General features: G+C 44.2%; 1 protein-coding gene across 2 annotated transcripts in view; it reads right to left on the reverse strand.

Moving 5' to 3' along the window:
* Positions 1-12,844: 12,844 nt before the first annotated feature.
* The window catches only part of SLX4IP (SLX4 interacting protein), a 177,984-nt gene continuing 168,375 nt past the window's right edge, over positions 12,845-22,453 (reverse strand). For both annotated transcript variants that reach the window (XM_058684881.1, XM_058684879.1), the window contains exons 7-8: positions 16,026-16,126; positions 12,845-14,898 (exon numbers count right to left, since the gene is read on the reverse strand). In XM_058684881.1, coding sequence (XP_058540864.1) covers positions 14,178-14,898; positions 16,026-16,126 — 822 coding nt within the window. In that variant the 3' untranslated portion in view covers positions 12,845-14,177. The remainder of the gene's footprint in view (positions 14,899-16,025; positions 16,127-22,453) is intronic.

Consider the following 22,453-nt stretch of genomic DNA (forward strand, 5'->3'; position numbering starts at 1 on the left):
AATATTAACGTCCTGCCGTCCTCATTCAAGACCACACCCTGGTGGCTTCTGTGCAAGCTCATGCCTCCAGGGTGGTTTCCTAGCTGCATGAGAGGTGATAGTTACAAGCTTCTGGGGTTAGAGCCATCTACTCATCACCTCTTTCTCAGGCAGGCAGTGTTTGGGTGGCCTTGCCATGCAGCGTCAGGGTGCCCGATATCTGGCCTTCGTGAGCTCCCAAAGGCCAGCCATCACCACCATTAAGGACATGGGAGAACTGTGGTTCTCACTGTGGCTGCTGGTGCCAAAATGGCCCTGCCTCTACATCACAGGTGGGGTTGGGAAAGCTTGGTCTCTGGTACCTCTGCAGCCAGGGATGAACCATGGTGAAGGGCATGTGGATGGCTTTCAGTAGCTGTGTGGAGTTGCCAGGAGTTCCCTGCTGATTAGCGAGCTTCCCCTCCTTGGAACTGTCCCCCAGCGCCACACCATTCATGCCATCTGCCCACCTCTGGTTTTCAGAGTGGTGTTATTCTTTCATTCTTGGGAAACGGTTTTCTTCTACCAGGCTAAGAACTATGTTCTCTGATGGGCATCTTGTTTAAGAAGGGGCGACGGGCTTTAAAAATATCCCTGGCTTCCTTTGCGTGAGCAATGAGGAGTCAGAGTCCAGAACAGTGCGTTTTGGCTGGCTGGGAAGATAGCTGGAAAGACCCGGACACTGGCGAGGCTGGATTCCCATGACATCTCCCTGCCCTGGTGTAGCAATACTTTCTGTCCATGATCTCTGCCGGTGGACGGATGGTTTCTGCAAGGTGGGGTAAGAGGGAGGGAGAAGGGCTCTGGAACAGACCCAATGAGGCAGGACACAGTGTGCTTTAGCAGTGCTGAATTCAAACACCATCCTGAAGCAATACCTTGCTCTGATGGTTTGTGAACTTGGAGTTTTCAGGACCCCAGTATTCCTTGGGTAGTTGCCAAATACTTTTGTGCCAAGAAAGAAAAAAAGTTTAATGAGCTTCTGCCATTCTTTATACCAGAAGGGAAGTGATCTTGAGATTCACATTTAAGAAGTCTTCTCAGTAGTAAGACTGCAGAGATCAGGCTCCTCTGGGCATGGCTCAAAGCCAGGACCTTAATCGTAAAGGGCAATTTCCCCCTTTCTCCAGGTAGAAGTAATCAGGCAAGGGAGCCCTGGTTATCTTGGGGACAGGGTGGAAAAGAAGGGAATCCATACCTTTCCTATTCCCCATGAATGTTCTGGACCTTCCAGGGTCCAGAACAAACCTGGAAGGCAAAGAATTTTTAGTCTGGAAACTTGACTCAGACTCTAGCATTAGACCATACCATGAAACTCTAGAAGGAATTATCTTGAAGCTGGTTGTGCTGTCATTCTAGACTTATACAGTGTAAAACCAGAATAGAAAAGGGGGTGGGTGGGTATATCTTAATTGACTAAAAGTCCGGTGAGACTGGGCGACAATCAGAAGCATAACTTACAAGCAGGTTTCTCAATGCAAACTCCCAGGCCCAGTGCAAGAGTCATCAGTGGGGTCAGGGAATCTGTATTTTCAACAAGCTCTCCCCTCCTCCCCTTCTTCTCTGGCATATGTATAGTAAAATTTAAGAACAACTCTACTAAAGTACTAAAGTATAAGCTCTTCGTTAATTACAATGTTTTTTCCTCCTTGTTAAACTGAATTAAGTACCCTGGAAGCCAGTTTGTTGCTAAATTGCCACCTGACATCATTTTTAAGTAAAATAATTATACTGCCCTTGAGCAAGTTGTGGTCATATTTATTGGCTGATCTGACGGGTCAGTGAGTCAAAGCGAAGTTATTTGGTAATATTTCTTATGTACCAAAGAGCCAAGGAAACCAGAGCATAGGTTTCCCACCTTTCTAAACAGTGTACACCTGTCTATCCAAAAGTGAGTGAGTGTGAGGCTAAAAAGCAGTTGCCTTTAAAGAATAAAAAGGTCCCACAGACCTACAGAAGCTTGCATCTTGGGCTGGGCAATGTTCTGTCATTTCCGCTGCGGCTCTTTCTTGCCTCTACTGGGAATGAGAAGCGGGAGTTCAGAGGTTCCTGGTCTGGGAAGACACACAAGCACTGGGTTATGGGAAGCCTCCTCCTGCTAATGTGTATTTATACTTTGTGAGCTCTGATTCATCCTAGCATTGGAACAGAAATCTGCTTCCTGAGGTTCTGTTTTTAAATAGATAGTTTGCAAAAACAACAATTATTTTTCTTGACATTTTTTTTTTTTCCACCCCACAAGCAGCTAAACATCCCGGCCCGGGCTATGTCAGTCTCCAACAATGCCAAAAGACAGCTTGGTTATTGGAGGTACAAGGGTGCCCCAAGGCAGTTCTATAGGGTTCTGGCCCCAGAAGTCTTAAAAACAAAGGTTAGAAATCATTAGGGCAATCTTGTTGCATCACTTCAAATACATGAGATATTTCTGGGACTATTAAAAATAACGAATTTCCCTTTGTGAACAAGTGCCTTCCGATGGCTGCTAAGCAGAAGGGCAAGTGGGGGTGACGCTTGTGGGGCCCTGGTGACTGCTGTCTGGCAGCAGAGGGGCCGGCACACCTGCACGGTACCCTTTGAGATCGTGTCAAAAGGGTGTGGTTCCCTTGCTTTTGATATAAATTCTACCTGTATTACTTGCTCTTGCATGCCAGGCACAACCTTCCTGGCTTAGAGAGTGTTTCTTTCAAGTCCTAGGCAGCTTTTACAAGTCTTAAATTATGTATCATTATGCATGGGTCTGGTATTAACCTGTGATATGCCCAAGTCAGGAAAATTAACATGGAGAGTAAGGGCTCTGAAACCAATAAGAACCTGGAACTGTGGCCTGCCTGCTGCCCCCCACCCCCATCCCGTCACCTTCCCCTGCAATGTCCACACCAGGGCACCCAAGCATTGACTTATCCGGAGAGCAGAACAAGATGCCAGCAACATGAAAGTAACAGCTTTGTCTTAAAGAGAAGCTCTCCTGGCAGAGCCAGTGGGGCTCCTCCAGAGTCCCTGAGGGGGATACAAGTTTGCAGCTGGCTTCTTAATGACTACTCAGCCAACTGCATGGCTTGGCCCCCCCTCTCTGCACCTGAATGAAGAGTGCAGAGCTGCTTCCTTTCATCAGTGCTGAGAAACCTGCAGTTGAAAAGCTTTCATTCTGAACTCACTGGATATTCATGCAATTGGAGACCTTACCTGTCAAAGGATCCAACCCACCTTACTTTCCCAGGAGGGGAAACTGAGGTCTAGAGAGGTTCAAGGACTTGTCTAAGGACACACACAGGGTTGGCAACAGCTGGAACTAGAACCTTAGGCTCCTGCTGCCTGGGTTGCTGCAGTTTCTGGGAATTTGCCAGGTTTATGTCTGGATCTTGCCTTTGGTGTGAATTTCAAAGGTAAAAAATCGGGACATCAGTAATTAACAAAAAGGAGGCTGCAAAGCCTCAAGGGAGGCTGCAGAGAGCTGCCACAAAGACCCTGTCGTCAATCTGAGCTGTGTCTCCCTCTTGCAGGCTTTGCCTAGAAAGTGACATCTTTATAAATCTGATAGCAATAGGTATTTTCTGAACCAAAGGCAGTCTAAGTCCTGTCCCTTTGTTCTTGGGCAGCTTCAGATTTCCTTTTCAGTTTCTGCTTCATAGAATTAGAAAATAAAATTGCAGGAAAGGAGGCTCAGAAACTGACAGCCCCACTCAGTACATCCTTCTCCACACATGCACACAGCACACGCATGCACACACACGCACATGCATGCACATCTTACACTCTTCAGGACATTGGTGCTGCTCTGTGTAATGAAAGGGAACTGGAAGGGCCCTGGCCCGTGTCAGGTGATGGCAATTATAATTAGGCTTCATCCCACATTCTCTAAACACTCCTGCTTCCCTTGGCAGGCTACTTCCAGGTTATTCATGGAAAACTCACCTCAGCATTTAAAAAAGTGCTAAAATCCGAGTTGCTTGGATGTGATTAAGTTCGCCACCTTCCGTGTGCATCTGGGCCAGCACAGACACATCTGGGAGTTCCTAGAACTGCCTGTGGGCAGCTCTCCTTCTTCCACCCAACACCCCAAAAAGCCTACTCCCCCGCATTCTCCCCACCCACCACTGAGGGATTAGGAACTCATCCCACAAGTCATCTGTAACCTGTTTGTCATGTCAGGGTAGGCCAGAACTACATGTTATGCAAAAGTTTCCTCTGAGCTGAGGCACCCACGCTCAATGCCTTGGAAAAATCCCGTCCCGGAGACAGAAACATAAACCCTCCAAGTTCAGGACAGTAACGATCAGATATCCTCAGGGGGCTGTCCCTGGCTTTGCTGGGATGGTTTTTGGAAGTGTTTTTAAAAAGGAATCAGGGCATTGAGGAGGGCACTTGGGATGAGCACTGGATGTTGTACGTAAGCCAATTTGACAATAAATTATATTAAAAAAATATTTTTTAAATTAAAAAAAAGAATCGGCACAAAACAGAAAAGAGAGAGCACGAATGTGAAACTGCTACAAGTCTGCACAAAACTAAGGAAAAAGTGAGAGGAAAAGGAAAGCCAGTGGGAAGGGGCCCAAAGGGGGTGGGTAAGGCCTCACCCCAGCCTCCGGCATCCCGCACATCCACAGCCCCATTATTTCTGCACTTCCTGTGAGCTCTCAACACAACACTCAACAAAAGAGGTCCTGACCGTTTCCTCCAGGGCTCTGTGTCTCCACATGTGCCTGACCGGTGGCCGGTGGCTTTCACCTCCTCGGGGTGCAGAGCCAGGCCGCGTGCCGAGTGGCAACGGCACACGCTTTGGAGCCAGACTTCCTTGATTCCAATCACAGCTCTTCCTTCCCGATTCCTGGCATGGGATTTTCTCCACGTGCAGTGTTAGGTTTACACAACTGCGGCCCAACAGAATTTCTGGGTTTTGGGGTGGACACACCTGGATCCTAGGCTCTGCTATTTACTAACTTTGGAAAGTTTCCACAATTCTTTGCATCTAAGTTTCCTCATCTGTGAAATGGTGATGACCAAGTGTGTGCTGCTCAGATTCATGACAAGGGCTGCAGGAAGAAGAAAGACTGCTGCTCTATTTCTCTAAGCATCCTAGGATAGGATGTCGAGTCCACTACAAGATGAAGGAATCCAGCTAGATTCCAACAGCATTCTCTGTTCTTACCACTGGGCCCCGTTCAGAGAAGAGCTAAATAATGGCTGCCGGATCTGGTGTTAAACAGAAATCCAGGATGGCCCCCAGAGATTCCTAGGCCCTGGTTATTTGATCAAACACTAATCCAAGTATTGCTGTGAAGGGATTTTGCAGATGTAATTAAAGTCCCAAATTAGTTGGCCTTAAAATACAGAGATTTTCGGGGCGCCTGGGTGGCGCAGTCGGTTAAGCGTCCGACTTCAGCCAGGTCACGATCTCGCGGTCCGTGAGTTCGAGCCCCGCGTCAGGCACTGGGCTGATGGCTCGGAACCTGGAGCCTGTTTCCGATTCTGTGTCTCCCTCTCTCTCTGCCCCTCCCCCCTTCATGCTCTGTCTCTCTCTGTCCCAAAAATACGTTGGAAAAAAAATTTAAAAAAAAAAACAAAAAAAAAAAACAGAGATTTTCCAAGTGGGGCTGACCTAATCACAGGAGGAGCTCTTTAAAAGCAGTTTCCTCTGGCTGATCACAGAAGGAGAAGCGGAGATACAAAATGGAAGAGATTCAGCACAAGGGAGGTTTCTCCATTCTTGGGATGGAGGAGGGCACATGGCAAGGACCAAAGAGTGGCCTCTAGCTGCTGAGTGAACTCCTATGGGATACCACCAGCAGGACAATGGAGCCCCAGTCTCACAATTGCAAGGAACTGAATTCTGCCAGAAACCCAAGGGAGTGTGGGAATAGGTCCTTCCCTAGTTGGGCCTCCAGATGAGGATACAGCCTAGCTTGGGTGATACCCTAATTCCAGCCTCAGGAGACCCGAAGCAGAGATCTAGCTAAAAAGTGTCAGAACCTCTGGTACAATCAATTTGCACTATTTCGAGCTGCTAAGTTTATGGCTGTTACACAGCAACAGCAAAGTTCTCTTCCAAAGGGAGTTGTACCCGGCTACGTCACATGTAGGTGCTGTATTTGGTCTTGACAACACAAGTCATTGGCTTTTCCCCAATCAGTTCAGTGCTTGCTAATCAGTGTAGAAGAAAGAAAAACTCATGCAAGAATGAACTACGGGACCACAAAAAACTTTGGTTCCCAATTAAATTCTACCGCAGTCTGTGCTCTGCCAGTGTAGACAGATCTCTACAGCCTCTAAATAATAGAACATGGTTCTGTCTTCCATATCTATCCTCCCCACCATTTTACATAATTAGAGCCAAATGAGGTAAGCTCAGGTACTTGGCCTTGGAGGACTCCAAAACACACGGTCTTGGGCCAGTTTTCTCTCCTTATGGAAGGTGATAATGTTTGACTTGTTTTTTAGATGATGTTATCAGAGGATTGGATGACTCTCCCACCAAGCATCCTTTCCCTAGATGGAAGTTTCTTCCTCGGCTGTCCTCACGACACAGTGGCCATTTCCTCTGGACGAGTAGGAGCTAAACATCAAGCCTAACGTTCTCTCCTACCAGATTCTCTTTCCTGAGCTTCCCCTCATAGGGGCAGCTGGCCTAGGTGGACACACATAACGAGTGGCAGAAAGCTAAGGTTTCTCTCAGATTCAGCAAGCTTTTCTAAAGCGTTGCCAGGACCTAGAATTAGACCTTATAAATGTGCGGAACAACAGCCAGAACCCATAACATGCAATTTGATAAACCAGTATTGAGAAATACGATCTTCAAGAGAAAGCAAAGCTGAGCTGATGCAGAAAATTCACAGATGGACAGTATGCTTGTCTTTGAGCCTGTATAGAGATGTTAGGTGCAGTCCACAAGGCTCTTCCAGCTAGAGATAATTAGTGTCAAAACAAGAACCCCAAGAGCAGATCCCCCTACAACTCTGACATGGAGAGCTTTTGCTACCAGGAGTGCTCTCGTATTGATGGGTACTTTTCACTGGGGAGCCACTGGAGGACACTTCTCTAGATGTCACAGGCTTTGTCCTTGCAACCTCCACTCTGACAGTCACCAAGCTGAGCACAAAGCACTGGGAAAAGGCTCACCAGGAAGCATTTTAAGGCGGGGGGGAGACATACAAATCCAAGTAGTGCTGTTGTTTCATAAGCCTCGATTCATTCTGGCATTGTTACCAAAGGGCCTTCTAGGCTCCTCCTACTGGGAACACAGCCTAAACACCCAGTCTGCCACGTCAAGGCTGTAGGTCACCCTAATTCACCATTTCACCTTCTCCCCCTGATAAATGGAATGATGAGCTGGTATTCATCCTCACAGGCACCCACAGTGGGTTTGAGAAAGAGCCCTCTGCATGCTTCTCACCAGCTGAGCATGTTAGGGAGGAAAAGAAAAGTCCTTCAAAGCCACTGGGCTTAGAAAAATTCCCAGTCAATCCATCACCTGCCTCCTCTGGAGAAGGGTCTGCCAGTCCAACCCACAGGTCCCAGGGTAGGTGGAGAGAGGAATGTGAGGCAGCAAGTGGAAGTAAGAGTTGTGTCTGTGTGCAAGCACATGTATATCTCTGTGTGTGTGTGTGTGTGTGTGTGTGTGTGTGTGTGTGTGTGTGTCTAAGCACAGAGACAGGACTAGTAATAGAAGAGCTGGTGAGAGGGCGTGGGAGACTGGGAACTTATTTATAAAATCTCTTCTGCCCTAAAGCAAGTCAAACTCCCTGCTGAGGAGTGGCTTTTTCTTCCTCCCTTTTGAGTCCTGTGTGCTGAACTGACCTCTCCCCGGTGGAGGTCAGCGCTCTGCTCACCCTGTGCACACTCAGCCTTTTGGGGCTGGATCGCTTTAGAAGCCTGAAGAGGAGACAATCTTCAGCTCGAATTTCTGAGAGGAAAGCTGTGGTAAATCTCGTGAGGAAGCTGGCCTGTGTGCATGTTTTAAAGAAATATATGTATATGTTCTGATCTTTTGGGAACTGTGGAGAAAACAAAAGGCAAACATGAACACTGTACATCACCAGAGTCCCCTCCCACAGACTACTTCACCCACTAAAATAAATCAGGCTGGGTAATGAATGAGGTTTTAAGAAATGCAACTGAACTTAAAATACAAGGTCAGCATCTCATCCTAGGTAATCCTTTGGAGGATGAGAAATTCTCTTGATTTTCCCACAGGGTTATTTCAGATGTGCTTTCTGAGCCAAACTATTTTAAAAGCGTTCATTCTTCCACTGCCCTGCCAAATGTGAACTTGAGATTCACACGCACTTTTTGAGAGCTTATTAGTGATATTAATGATCATGGATCAAAGGCAAACCTTAGACAATTATTTAGGTGCTTTAAAACCTCATCTGCTGTACAAGGGCAACAATTTCTCAGTGTTGGCGAAGATGAAGTTGCTCTGATGTGTCGGGTCGAAAGCAGCATTACGAACGTGGCCTCATGGAGAAGACAAGACACATCTCTTTGTATGATTAAAATGTACTCGTATTGACACCTCGTCACCAAAGCCTTTCTCATTCATTTGAAAGCAGGCACACTTCTGACCTGCAGAAAGCCCCTCGTTTAAAGGATACTCTCTGCTCAGAGCACACCCTGCCTCTTTCAACATCCAGTATTTAAACCTACACACACCCTACATTTTAAAACAATAATTCTTTACCGTGGCTTCTCATGAGAATCAGTTATTTGAGGAGCTTTTAAAACTGCCAATACTCAGGCCAAATTGCAAGGATTCGGATTTAACTGGAAGCTACTCAGGTAATCCCAATATGTGGCCAGTACAAAGAACCTGTTTTTAAATGGATGCGGAAATTAACACATCGGAGTGGTATATTTACCTTAAGTGTGGTGCTTAAAATATTAGAGATCATTTTGTTTGACAAAGGGAGAAACTGAGGCCCGGGAGGTTAAGTGACTTTGTCCTAAAGCACACAAACCAATTAGTGGCAAAGCAGCAGCCTGAACCCAGGGTTGCAGCTGGTAGCACCACGCCATCTAGAGTCTCTGGATCCCCAGCCAGACCCCAGATCCGAGGCAGGTCAGCTGCCTGTGGGCAAGGCTGGCCAGTGTGTCGGCACGAGCAAAACACTACGAAAGGCGCTTTTGCTTTATCAGCTGCAATGGTTCTCAGTATTTCACGAACAGCTATCCAAATGTATTATTCCAACTTCAGATTGAAATGCCTTGGAAAGATTCTGTACAGATCCAAGGGGAGATACGTATACAAACAATCAGAGAGGCCTGGGATCCTGTCATAAAAGGCAGTGTAGAGAAAGAGCTGGCCCAGGACTTCATTCAGTGATGAACAAGGACTAGATCCACTTAGAAAATGGAAATGAATCCGCTTGGGAGATGTCAAGATCTCTGGAAGAGAGTCAAGGTTGCATACTTTAACCTCTCACAAGAGGGATCTTTCTTAGCTCACAATTGGGAGAAGTGGGAACATATTTGCATTGTAAAGACCACCCCAAAATCTTAGGGGCCCATTTAATCACAACACCCCACACAGGGTTTTCCAAACCTACAACTTTAGAACCAGCGGTCTGGAAGCAGAGCTCCTTGGATTGTTTCAACACAGTGTTCAAAACCTCAGGGTTGCTTCAAGGAGGAAGAAGTCTCTAACAGAATATAATTTTAAATAGCATGTTCAGAAAAGGGCATCTGGGATGTATATTCCTTGGGGGTCGCTCGTTTTGAAGAAAAGTGATACATACAAATTTATTTTTTGAAAACAATTTTACTTTTTATTCATAAAGCAGGTTCATTTCCTCTACATACTACTTTCACCCATGTACTTTCAGACACATACAACTATTTAAACTACTTATATAAACAAAACAAATGACAGGATATGGGCAATGGAAAAAAAGAGCTCCTCTAGGGATTGCTGCAGTGTCTGGCTTTCTAACTTGACTAAAGAAAATTATCCTGTCAAATCCATACCTATAGTCACCTGATCAGATGCTTGGGGTCATATGTATGGTTTTATTGATTGTTGTTTAATTAAAGAATCAAGGTTTTTGATAAGTAATTCTAATGGCAATTATAAAGTAATTCATGGTAATATCATGCTACATAATAAAACTTACTGAATATGATTAAAGTCCAGTACTGAGTATTTCTGAAACAATTAAAGGTAATAACTAACTTCATCCATTCAAGTTCCCTCTGTTAAGCGCACACATTTACATATATTTGTTCCTCATCTTGTTAAATAAATATAGAAACCAAATTAGGAGTTGCGCAGATTTCTAAGAATTTAATTGTATCATTAAATTGTAATACCAATGATACAGTTAGACTTCTGTCCTGAGTAATTATCTGCATTAACTTCACTTTACAATGCTGGATTTACTTTGTACTTAAGGAAGATTTTAAACTATTTAACGGAAATCAGCTTAATTTTGATTTTCTACTTGCTCCACTGTGCTTCAATTCATTCGTGTTTCAGTAACAAGAAATGAACTCTGTCATCTTAACAAACCAAGCATGGAAATTTCCTCATAAGAGAAAAGAAGAAATTAAAATGATTTCCATATTCGAGTCACAGAACACTGAAGAGAGAACTTTTGGCTCACGGGAAAGGCATTTGTTACCTCAAAAGGAAGGCCACTCACTAAAATTTTGTGGAAATACTACGGTGGGACCTGCCAAACGGGAGTTCAGGGAAACTGGCAACAGTGGCACTGGGATCTCAGGCCACTCCCTTGGGCACAGAGGTTTTCTTCCCTTACGTGCTCTGCCCTCACCAAGCTCTTTCTAAAGTCAAAGGCCATAAGACGCACACCTCATGCTAAAATCCAAACATGACACAAGAAGCAAACAATTGACTGTGATCCCATTGTTGTCCCCAAGACCTATCTTGAGATATCTCATTCACAAACAAGCTATATTCTCCATAAATCAAACTAGAGGGGCGCCTGGGTGGCTCAGTAGGTTGAGCGTCTGACTCTTGATATCGGCTCAGGTCATGCTCTCACGGTTGTGAGATGTAGCCCTGCACATCAGGCTCTGAACTGGGAACGGAACCTGATTGAGATTCTCTCTTTCACTCTCTCTGCTCCTCCCCAGCTCAGGCTTGCTCATGCTCGCTCGCTCTCTCTCTCTCAAAATAAATAAACATTAAAAAAAAAACAAAACAGAGTTTTTAATGATTCTTGTCATAAAAAATAAAATACATTTTCTTACTTCTTTAATACTAACATAAGTAAACAAAAATGCTGCGGCACTCACTTCTCTCTCCCCAAATGGTTGCTTCTTTGCATTTAACAATTTATATGCATATCTAGATGATAGTTAACCTCTAGCAGCAAAGAAAAAAAAAAACGTGTAAGAAAAATCACACTGACTATTCTCTGACATTTCTTGTTTATGGACCTTAAAAAAACAACACAAAATCCGACATCAATATATTTTTTAAAAAAGCCATCTGAAAGCACAGGGATGTGACTTAGAAGCCATAATGCCACTGAGAAAGTTAGGGAGTTCAAACTGTAACATTTTTCCGAAGCATCAGAATTACAGGGACTTGAAAATAAATTTAATTTGGGTTGTTAAGTAAGTGGTTGAAGACTGTGTTCTTTTTGATTAAGAATACTGACAGGCTCTCAGATTTTCAGATGCTGAATTAATAAGATTATAAAGAACGTCAACACACACCCCACTCCGAGGAGTAGAGAATTCTGCATTTCCCAGCTAATAAGCAAAACCTGGCAGCCATCTTCCCCTTTGTACTTCCAAACATCCAAAGAATCACACAACCACTCAAGTAACAAGAGATCTGGGGGTGTTTCAGACATGTGGAAGAAAAATGCTTAGAGGCAAAATTCCTTAAACACATGCCATAGTGCGGAGTGGAGAGCTGTTCCCTCCATTAACCCTGTGAAAATCCCATGTACATGCAGGCTGTGAGAAAGACCAGTCAATCTACAAACCAAGGTACTGTTTTCCCTCTTAGGTCACAGTAATCGTTATTTCACGAATATACCAAACCCTAAAGCCAAGGCTGTTCTTGAAAGAGAATCACTAAATCACAAGTATTGGCTTTGTCCCGTTAACAAATGAAATAAAAACTTTTCAATTAAAAGCTTTTCTCTGCTGCCTCCATTTCAAACATCTCCTTCTAGGTGTACGTTAGGCAGCAACTATTGCACTGAAATGGTTGTCTTTTATTCTAGACTCTTTTCCAGGGAGCTTATTGTTTCTTGGCCGGTCACCAGGGTTATTACTTGTGCCCTGTTGAAACCGTTCCAGTAATTCTGTTTAAGAAGATTCAAGGACACACTGTGCTCCTGTCTTCAGTGAACAGCACACCTAGAATTGCTGTCCCTCTAACAGCAGGGGCCCCCCACAGACCATGGAGATTGAGGTTTCCATCCTGTGCAGTCTACCCCAACTGGATGAGCACAATCTGCTCCACTGTGGTTAGTATCCTGTTGGGTTCCCTCTTTTCCCACAGAATGCTTTGCTTGGAATCAGCTAAGAGCAGGAAAAAAAAAACCTAGGGATGGGAAGAGGAAAGGACGCCAGTGCATGGGGCCACGTTCCCGTTGAGTGAAGGTCATGAGGCTGGGACCACATGAAGGGAACAGGTTTCCAGGCAAGGTGGGGAATATCAAAGGAATAGGATCTACATTCATGGCCAAGTATAGTGACCAACACTGAACTTCATGACCCAAGATGGTGCCATGAAATATGGCTGCCTCTTAATGAGTAATACCCTACAACACAAGTGGGAAAAGAGACATGGGGAAGCACAGAATGAGCTAGGAGTAACCATAATTAGTCTTAAGCACAAACCACCAACACTGTGTCTGTTTCCATATTCTTTTATTACATTAGGCTTTTTCTGGGTTATTTTTCTGCTAACTCCAACACTTTGGGAATATACTTGATTTTCCTTGTTACTAGGGAGGTGCTACTTCAAAGGACCACACAATGTTGAGTAGAAAAAAAGATGTATTTGATGGGTGGCCTGTGAATATGTTTTTTTCCCCTATTTTAGAATGAAACTGGGTTAACAAAATCTTTAGTAGGTGTCCATCCAAAATAAGTCATTGCTATGATTCACTCTGACATTTCAGCAAGCCCACTGGAGACATTAGTGGGTGACAGTGCAAACGGAAGGCTCCTGTTTTGAAACTGAAACTGCCTGTGATGCCTTCCAAATGGGAAACCGGAAACTCTGGCCACTGAGCTCCCCTTGGGTTCGAATCCTTCCTGAACCTAACCAAAATCTCAGAGGTGGGGGCAAGTGCAGGGGCAGGGACACGCCTGAGCTACAAGCAAGAGCAAGCCTGTCCCTCTACTCTCTTCCTCTAATGCAAGGTCAAATTAGCCATAAACTTCTAGTAATTTTAGGGTAATTAACAGTTTTGTGGGTGCAGCGGCCACCGTGCTGTAGAGAACCTGGGAACAGAGCTGCTCATAGGCTGAACCCAGGTGTTTTACAAGTTTGAGGGAGCACAAGGGTGTGCATGTCCACATGTGGGCCCCAGCTGATGAGCTGGAGGCCATGGTAGCCAGTATTGAGGAAAGAAACACTAGGGAGTCTCCAATTAGTCCAGTGGTTCTCAAACTTGAGCATGTTTCAGAATCACCCAGGGTTTCTCATTCAGTAGGCCTGGGGTGGGGTCCAAGATGGGCCTTTCTAACATATTTTTAGACAGTGATGCTGGGCCCAGAACCAGATGTCGAAGACGGCTAGCCTGTTCCTTCACTTCTGTTCAATTCAGGCTGAGGAACAGGAGGAGAAATTGTACCCCTAGATATTGCACTATGGACCTGTCTTCATATAGCCCATCATACAGTGTGCACAGTGATGGGCCAAGAAAGCACATGGTTGGTTTCTTCAGGCAGGTCCTTCAAGAATGGGATCATCCTTGACAAGGTGAATGGCCATTTCTCACTAAAATAACTTTCTGAAGACAGTTATAAAGTATGAGAAAGTAGCAACATTGTTAGAAAAATCATATAGCCTCCTGAAGATGAATGCATTGAAAACTAACACTAACACAGATACACATTTTCGGTACAAAATAATCATTCTAATTCCTTTAAAATCACAGCATCTACACAGACCCCTCTCTTTCCACATCTTCAGCCACTATAGACCCAACTACATCTCTGCAATCCCCTTTAGTAAGTTAGTGGCCTCTTTCATGCTTCTTTCTTTTCTTGGTTGGACTGCCCTGGAGTGCAGATAATCTTTCAGTGTTTGTGGCTGAGCCAGTTTGCTGTGCCTGCCCTAGCTTATTTTTCGTAAGATGTCCAGAGGAGAGATTTTCCAAAACATGCAACTCTTCATTAGACGCCGTTTTTGCCAAACCTTGTTTCAAAAGTAACCCCGGATCTGACAGCTCTGAAGTTGGCAAAACCCTGACAGCTTTGCTTTTTTCCCCTATTATTTCTCTTGGGACTAATCGATCACTTCCAAGAGAAACTCTCTTGTGGTGGTCGACGTCTTCCGCAGAGCCGAGGTTCCTGCGTTTCTGTTGTGTTCTGGCCCCTTGTGGACTTTGTTTTGGACCTGGCGATGCTGACTCACAGCTACAGACGGGGCTCCTGCTTAGAAGCCCTGTCTCTGACCACTCCCCATGATGAGGTTTTTGCTGGCTGCTAGCGTCTTCTGGCTGGGTCTGATGAACATTTTCCAGCTTTTGAACAGGAAGCCCCCAGTGGCTCTCAGCTGCCTTTATGTTATCTTCTGCTTGTCCTGTGGACTCTGATGGGGGACTGGCTGAAGCCTGACTGTCACCCCTCCTCCTCGCTATCTCTGCAATCACTGGGTCACTAGCTGTTCCCCCAATGTCCCGGCTGCTCCGTGATTTGCTCACAACGCTGCTTTTTGTTTCAGTTCTTCTCACACTAAAACAAAGAAAGATTTTTTGTTTTGTTTCGTAAAGCTGCCCTTGACACATTGCCTATCCCTGGAGAAGGAGCTTGGGCTACCTTTCCTTCTCCCTTACCTCCCAAGCAAATCCAGAAAAGTCCCTGAGTGAGATGTTTAAATTCAGACTGGATCAAGCAACAGACACACTACGATTAGTTATTAGGATATATGAGGACAGGCTTTGTTTATTGATCACTAGGTTATCACTGTAGTTATACTCGAGTTATGATGGATCTATTTTAACTAAGGAAGACAAGTATACATTTCAGATGTTAAGGGTCAATATTGCCTAAATTTGATATGTTGACATTTTTCCCCAGAAGCAAATGTTCAGATACATCCAAAGCATATCATATGTGTGTGTTTGTATGCAAGAATGTGCACACGCACACACACACACACACACACACTTTTTCTACAGCACACATAAAAGACAATGTAAACTTCACTCACTTTGTAAAATTCACTTTGAGGAACAGGATAGCAACTGCAGGGGGAAAATTGAGAAACTAGAGATTTGACTTCAACACAGACTTGCAGGCTTGTGAATAGTAAGAAATTTCTTAAACCACCAAAGCAAACTCAAAACACTGAAGCTGAAATATTTATTTTGGCTAAGCTTTAGTCTGGAAACACACACACACACACACACACACACACACACACACACACACACACAGAGGTTCTTATTGTTCCTGATCAGGGGTGCGAGGATTATCATAATTATCTTAGAATGAGAACCTGCATTTTAGGAAAGGAATGTATTTTTTTAGATCGACCTATAGTCACTCGGAAAGTGGTATGAAACACACCACCAAACAGGTGTGTTTCATCTTCAAAGTGTTTGTAATTAATTACTCCTTGCAACACACCTGTGAAGCAAGAACTTGCTCCCTATTGTCCAGAAAGCAGGAGGCAGGCAGAAGAGTACTTAGGGTACTTAGGAACTAGTTACCCTACTATGGAACTTAGGGTAAAGTTGGTGCCAGAGGGGGTTTTGTGATTGGTTTCCATAAACTCTTGTGGAATTCTAGGTTTCATGTCATGTATCCATACACACGGACAGTCAAAAAGGAGAAAAAGAAGAATTTGTTGGACCTACATTTCTTTCAGAGCATTTCTCTTGCGCTTTGCACTGGGAGGAAGTGGACTCTCGGCACACTCAGCAAGATAATCAGACGCTCCGTGGAGAGCTCCTTCTGTCTACTCCAAAAGATAACAAAGGTTCAACCAGAAATCTATTCGCTGAACGTGAGAAAAAACAGTTATACTTTGAATGCCCCAGTGAACAGATTTTTGTGAAGACCAGATGAAACTGCTTAGTGTTAGACTATTTTACGTTTAAAAAATCTAGAACGTTTTGGTAAATTGTCACTTACTTAGACTCCTATCCAATACAGTTCATAACGTTAATACACACCACAAACATACAAGGCTGTAAGAGAAAGGACACTGGTTCCAGACCATCTGGGAACTCTTGTCCAATACCTTTTTTTTTTTTTTTTAAGTAGGCTCCATGCACAGCACAGAGCCCAACATGGGGCTTGAACTCACAACCCAGAGATGAAGACCTGAGCTGAGATCAAAAGTCAAATGCTTCACTGACGGAGCCACAGAGGCACCCCTTAGCCAATATCTGATATCTCTGTGGCCCAAACTGTGACAAAGCCCAGAACTGCAGGGCCGGGCAGCAGCATATTTGTGAACTCTGATCTTCCAGACAACGGTTAAGATCCGTTGGCACAGTGGTCTGGACCCCGATTCCTAAGAATTCCACACATTTTCTCTATTTACAAAAATACAGAATGTGGCCTTTGCAATACTCAAGGCTGCATAAAGAGTTAAGATTTTAGTGGATACTTTAAACACTGAAGTTTGTGATTCTTGGCTACTAAAAAACTGGGAGTTTTTCTTAAACTAAGCACTGCAACAATTTTGCATATTTCATAGATTATCTGTGTATCTATTCTTATATGTTCCCATGGAAGCTTCATATGGAAGTACATGTACCTATAAAAACGGGGCACCTGGGTGGCTCAATCGGTTAAGTGTCTGGCTCTTGATCTCAGCTCATCTGAGAACTGTGATCTCACAGTTCATGAGTTTGAGCCCTGTGTTGGGCTCTGCTAAAAGTGCAGAGGCTGCTTGGGATTCTGTCTCTCCCTTTTTCTGCCCCTCCTGCATGCTCACTCTTGCTCTCTCTCTCTCTCAAAATAAAGAAATAAGCTAAAAAAAAAAGTACTTATAAAATGTAAAAAAACTCCCAATATTTGCCAACATTGACCTATTTCATAGTTTTGGAATCATTTCCTTTTTGTTAAGCAAGTAGATAATCCAGACAAGGCGTTAACTTCTCTCATTTCCTGTGACACTAAGTATCCTTCTCCATCAAATTCCATAGTAAAATGCTGTAGAAATAAGGAAGAATTTTGGGAAATTATCAGTGGGTCCCTTGCTTTAGACTTACATTGGAATTAACAATGGCAGTCCCAGAATGCCTGGTAGACGGCAGCCATCAGTATACCTGGATGCCCCACAGGCTGATGCTATGACCTTTGCCCAATCAGTGGTACAGGGTACCACTGAGCACGAACCTTTAGCTCCCCCCAATCCCGCCTATGGTTTCAGACCTGGGTCAATGTCACTCATAGTCATATCCAGGTATAACCTAAATCAGTTTTAAGAGTTAGTAAACAGAATACCATAGGTTTTATTGGACTATACTGCATTTTGATGCTTCTCCCTTTCTCCCCCTAAGACTCACTAGTTGACCAGAGCTACAGTAAAGTTAAATGAGAGGGAGAGGAAGAGAGAGGGAGAGAGACTGAGATTTATGTGTGAAACACTTCTAAACATGCCCTATAAGTACAGTAGATTTTCCCCTTACGACCACACCCTGTAAGTGCTGTATTTTCAGAGCTGAACAATTAACATAAGGAGCATGAGTCAGGCTTTGAACAGCTCTGTGGGAACCAGAAAGCCTTTTGCTATTAGGAATGATGTAAATTCCCCAAGGCTTGAAGAAGTCCACAATGGAAGGCAGACAGGGTCATAAATAACAACAATGGATACTGCGTCGACCACATAAAGTATGATGCCGTGATGGTGACACTTCAAATCTCACACTAGATTCAATCTCTGCCTTTATTTATTTATTTATTTTTTAAACTAAGTTTAAAAAGCACTATGCATTTCCTATGGGAACTTCAAAAACTTCTTTAAGAGACATGGCAATTGACTCTCATCCCAAATTCCTCTGATCACAAACAATAGGGAAAATGTCCTTGGAAGGAAAAGGACAACAGAAAATGCGATGCAGTGACAGAAGGAAAAGTCCAGTTCAAAAAGTGCAAAACCTGTGACTTCATTTAAAAAAAAAAGAGAGAGAGAGAGAAAAAGAAAAGAAAAAGGCAAGTCAGGGTCTCCTGCTTACAAATTAAAACCACATTTGGCAATTTGTTGAAGGAGGCATATTTACATTTGTATGAAGACTGGGTGGGCAGGAAAATAAAAAAAGCTTAGACTCCTTCTTCAGTCTTCAGTCCTTGAACTGTCAGACCTCATTAGAAATCTTTCATTCTTATTTTTCTAAGGTCAATTCATTCCCCTTTGTCACTAAATCGCAGCCTGCAGAGCCCCTCAAACAAATATTCCAGAGGAAACAGTGATCCTCTGGAACAGGGACTGGGAACAAAATTTCCCAAGGGAGTTGTCCTGATTACTAATGGCTTCTCACATCTGGCATCAAAATGCAATTGTGGCTTATCCAGAGGCAAAATTCTAAGGTACAGACAGTGTGTGCTGGGAAGTGCTTCTTGGGCTTACCTAAATGACACGACTCCTTTTTATATTCTGCCTTGAATAATGACCCTGACATCTTCCGCAAAGAATACACACAAAGTCAATATATTAAAAAAGGTTACTAGTTGGCCATCCAAAGTCCAGAGTACACACTCTGTGGGGACTTGGATATTTAAGAAACAGGTTAACCAAGGGGCTTTCTTTGGGCCTTCATCAGTGATTCTTCTTAACCTAGAGGCTGGCTCTGAGTCTAGCCAAGGAATAAAATTCTGCATATATTATCAGCTGCCCCATCCACTCCCCACCCATTTATTAATTTTTGGTTAACACTTTTAGTTTTAAACTTTCCATCTGGAAAGAGGTGTCTAGGACAAAAACCAGGACAAAACCACACAGAAGTAGGACAGGGCCATAGGCCCCACAGGGAGTCTAATACAGGGGGATACTTTTCCTCAAGAGACTAAGCAGCCCAGGCAGGCTTCCAGAGCAAGAGGTCGGGTCTTGTTGCCATCCCCAGGGATGCTCTGCAGTCTACTGGATGCACCCTGAGGTTGAGGACAGCCAAAGCATGTGTGCTCCAGTACAGGCCCAAAAGGAAGGTTGAACAGGTGAGTGTTTAAGTATGAAAATGGGTGATGTTACCTCAGTGCTGTCTGGTCTGACCTGGGAAACACATTTTAAATTTCTGGACAAAAAGACTGCAAAGAGTCCCTACCAGAATTAGCAAGGCAGCTAAGATATGTTTCCTGCCTCTAATCAGAGAATGGGCTGGACTGAAATGTAGTCAGGAATACTGGTTGATGTACAAGTTACAAAGGTAAATTGAAATTGTGGATAAACCAAAGTGTTCACTCCATAGTGACTTACTGAATATCACTTCTGAATAGAACACTGTTGGATTAATGAGGGATGAGGAGAGAAGTTGGCCTAAAAAGATGTAAGAAACACCTGCTCTTGAGTTTATAACCTCCTCAAGGAGTCTGTAAAACACAGCTGAGGCTCCCAAAGGCTATTGGGAAGACTGGCACCAAGGGAGCTTTTCAAAAAATATAGATTCCCAAGACCCACCCCTGGAAGTTCTGATTTACCAGATCTAGGGTGGGGCTATAGGATCTATATTTAGGTTCCCAGGTGATTCAAACACTGCTGACACACATGAAATAATTCTCGATAGAGCAGAGCAGCAGATAAACAAATGAAAAGTGGTACACTGAGGCAGTGCTTGGCAGTCTGGTCCAATTACCTCAGGCATCAAAATTACCTGGGAAGCTTGTCAAAAAATGTTCAGGGTTCTACCCCAGAATCTACTGCATTTGGATCTCCACAGGCTGGAGTCAAGGCATATATGCATTTTAGGCAATCTCCCAAGCGATTCTGATGCCCACTCTACAGGGGCATGGATGGACGTGGTGACTGAGCAGAGTCTGGCAGAACCATCCAATCAGACAACACTGAACTCTGTATCAAACACTGTTTTGAGGCCCTTGTGGAAAAATATGTGGACTCACAGAAAACATCCCTGTTCTCACAGAGCCTCCATTCCATGGGGAAGACAAGAAACAAATACACATATGATATGTCAAAAGGTTATGATGTTATGAGGGAATACAAACCTCCAAAGTCTTTATTAGGCACGTTGGTGAGGGAAGGTAAGAAGGTGAGCTTTACCCAGAGATGAGTGGAGGATGAGCCACGAGAACATAGTGTGCATAAGCAGGGAGAAGCATGAACACCAAGGAAGACAGAGCATGCTTGGAGGGAGAGGAGAAACAGGGCAGTAAACCAGAGGAAGGGGCTGGAGGGCAGGTAACTGGTGTGTGTGTGTGTGTGTGTGTGTGTGTGTGTGTGCATTGGTGGTGGTGTGTGAGAGGGGCAAATCACATATGGCTTTTATAAGGATGGCACATTTTATTCTAAGGAAGATGATGTGCCATTGGAAGTTTCTAGGAAGAAAATGGACTTGGCATTTTAAAAGGATCACTCTGGGAGCAGCTGAGGGGCAGATGGGCTCAGAGAGATCAGTGATTAGACTACTACAAAAGTCCACTCAGAGAGGAGGGGGTCTTTCAGGAGGCTGGTGACGGTAAGAAATGGTTAGACTGGAAATATAATTTGAAGGAAGACCCAACAGAATATGTCAACGGACTGGATATAGTTAGTCAGAAGAAAAGTCAAGAATGACTCCAAGATTTGTGGTTTAAATAAGAGGATGAAGGAAATTAGCCTTTACCAACACAGGAAGTACTGGGGGAGGGGCAGGCTTGGGGATGTGGAACCAAGAAATCAATTTTATATAATGTAAACTTGAACAGTCCTCCTGGGTATCCAAACAGAGATGCTGAGCAGGAAGTTAAGATACCGGTTCAGGAAGAGAGAGGTCTGGGCTGCAGACACAAAGCTGGGAAGTCCACGAAGATGGTACATAAAGTCTTCAGTGAGGATGAAGTCCACTGGGGAGTGAGTTTGGATAAGAAAAAAAGAAGATGAGGAGGAGGATTAAGGAAAGGAGTCCATGAGGGAATCACCAGTGAAGAAACAGAAAAATCAAGGTAACATGATGTCCCTGGAGGCAAGAGAATAAAGTGCTTCACTGAAAGCAACAGCACTTCCACAAATATGCAGTGCGGTTAAGAGTGACAATTAACCAATAGAAGGTGACTTGACAAGGGCTGTTTTTGGTGAAGTGCTAGGGCCCAAGACTATTTGGGATGGATGGGTTCAATAGCGAAGTGGAGACATAGTGGAAACCGGAAGTCTCCAGTAGGAATGTAATGGTCTGTAGGTGACTTTAAAGTTTCTATGGACCACTAAAAAGGTAAAAAGAAAACTGGTAAAATGAGATTTCAATAATATATACTATTTTGCTCAATATATGTTATTATTACAGCATGTAATATAAAAATACTGAGGCATTTTATATTTTTATACTAAGTCTGGAATCTGGTATGCATCTGACATTTACAGGACACCATTTCTGACTCGCCACATTTCTAATGCTCAATGTCCAGATGTGGCCAGTGGCTATAGTACCGGGCCATGCAGGGCTGGACACTTTAGAAGGGCTCTGCAGTAAGGGGGAACGCTGAAATGGGGTAGTGCCTGGATTGGGGGGTTGGTTAATGGAGGGTGCATTGCTGACGATTCTGGGCATATTTGGAGGATGTGATGAGCTACCGTGTGCCAAGTTTCAGCTGGGTGTTTCAGAAGCTCTGCATATACGCATCAATGTCACCTCAGAAGAGCTTGATGAGGCAAGTAACACTGCTACTCCCACACTCCAGGGACCTCATTCAACATGAACAAACAGCACAGATGGCAATGCCCCTTCTCATCTGATAAATGGGGCTTCTGTCAGGAAAACCTTGCTTCAGCTTTCAAGCACCAGCCCTGAGGCCCTGGGACATCAGTATTAGTCTAGGTTGGAACTGTAGGGGAAGGTCCCTGGGGACATGATACCTGACTGCAGGTCAAAGAGCCCTGTGGGTGTACAGCAGTCCAGTGTGGCCCCTAGTGTGGTGTTCCCAGCACCCCTCACAGCCACGCTTAGAAGGGATGACAGACAGGAGCTCTCCCACCAAAATCTTGTTTTCAGGACTACAGAACACCCTGCTGGATATGAAGGCAATAAAGGGAGAAGGCAGGAAAAGAAACTTTTCAGAGCCATTAAGGTCTTTCTCACAGCAGTACTTAACACGGTAATGTGGTGCTTTCAGTCATTTATCTCTTGAG

The sequence above is a fragment of the Neofelis nebulosa genome, chromosome 9, assembly GCF_028018385.1.
Source record: "Neofelis nebulosa isolate mNeoNeb1 chromosome 9, mNeoNeb1.pri, whole genome shotgun sequence".
In the NCBI taxonomy this organism is placed as follows: Eukaryota; Metazoa; Chordata; class Mammalia; order Carnivora; family Felidae; genus Neofelis; species Neofelis nebulosa.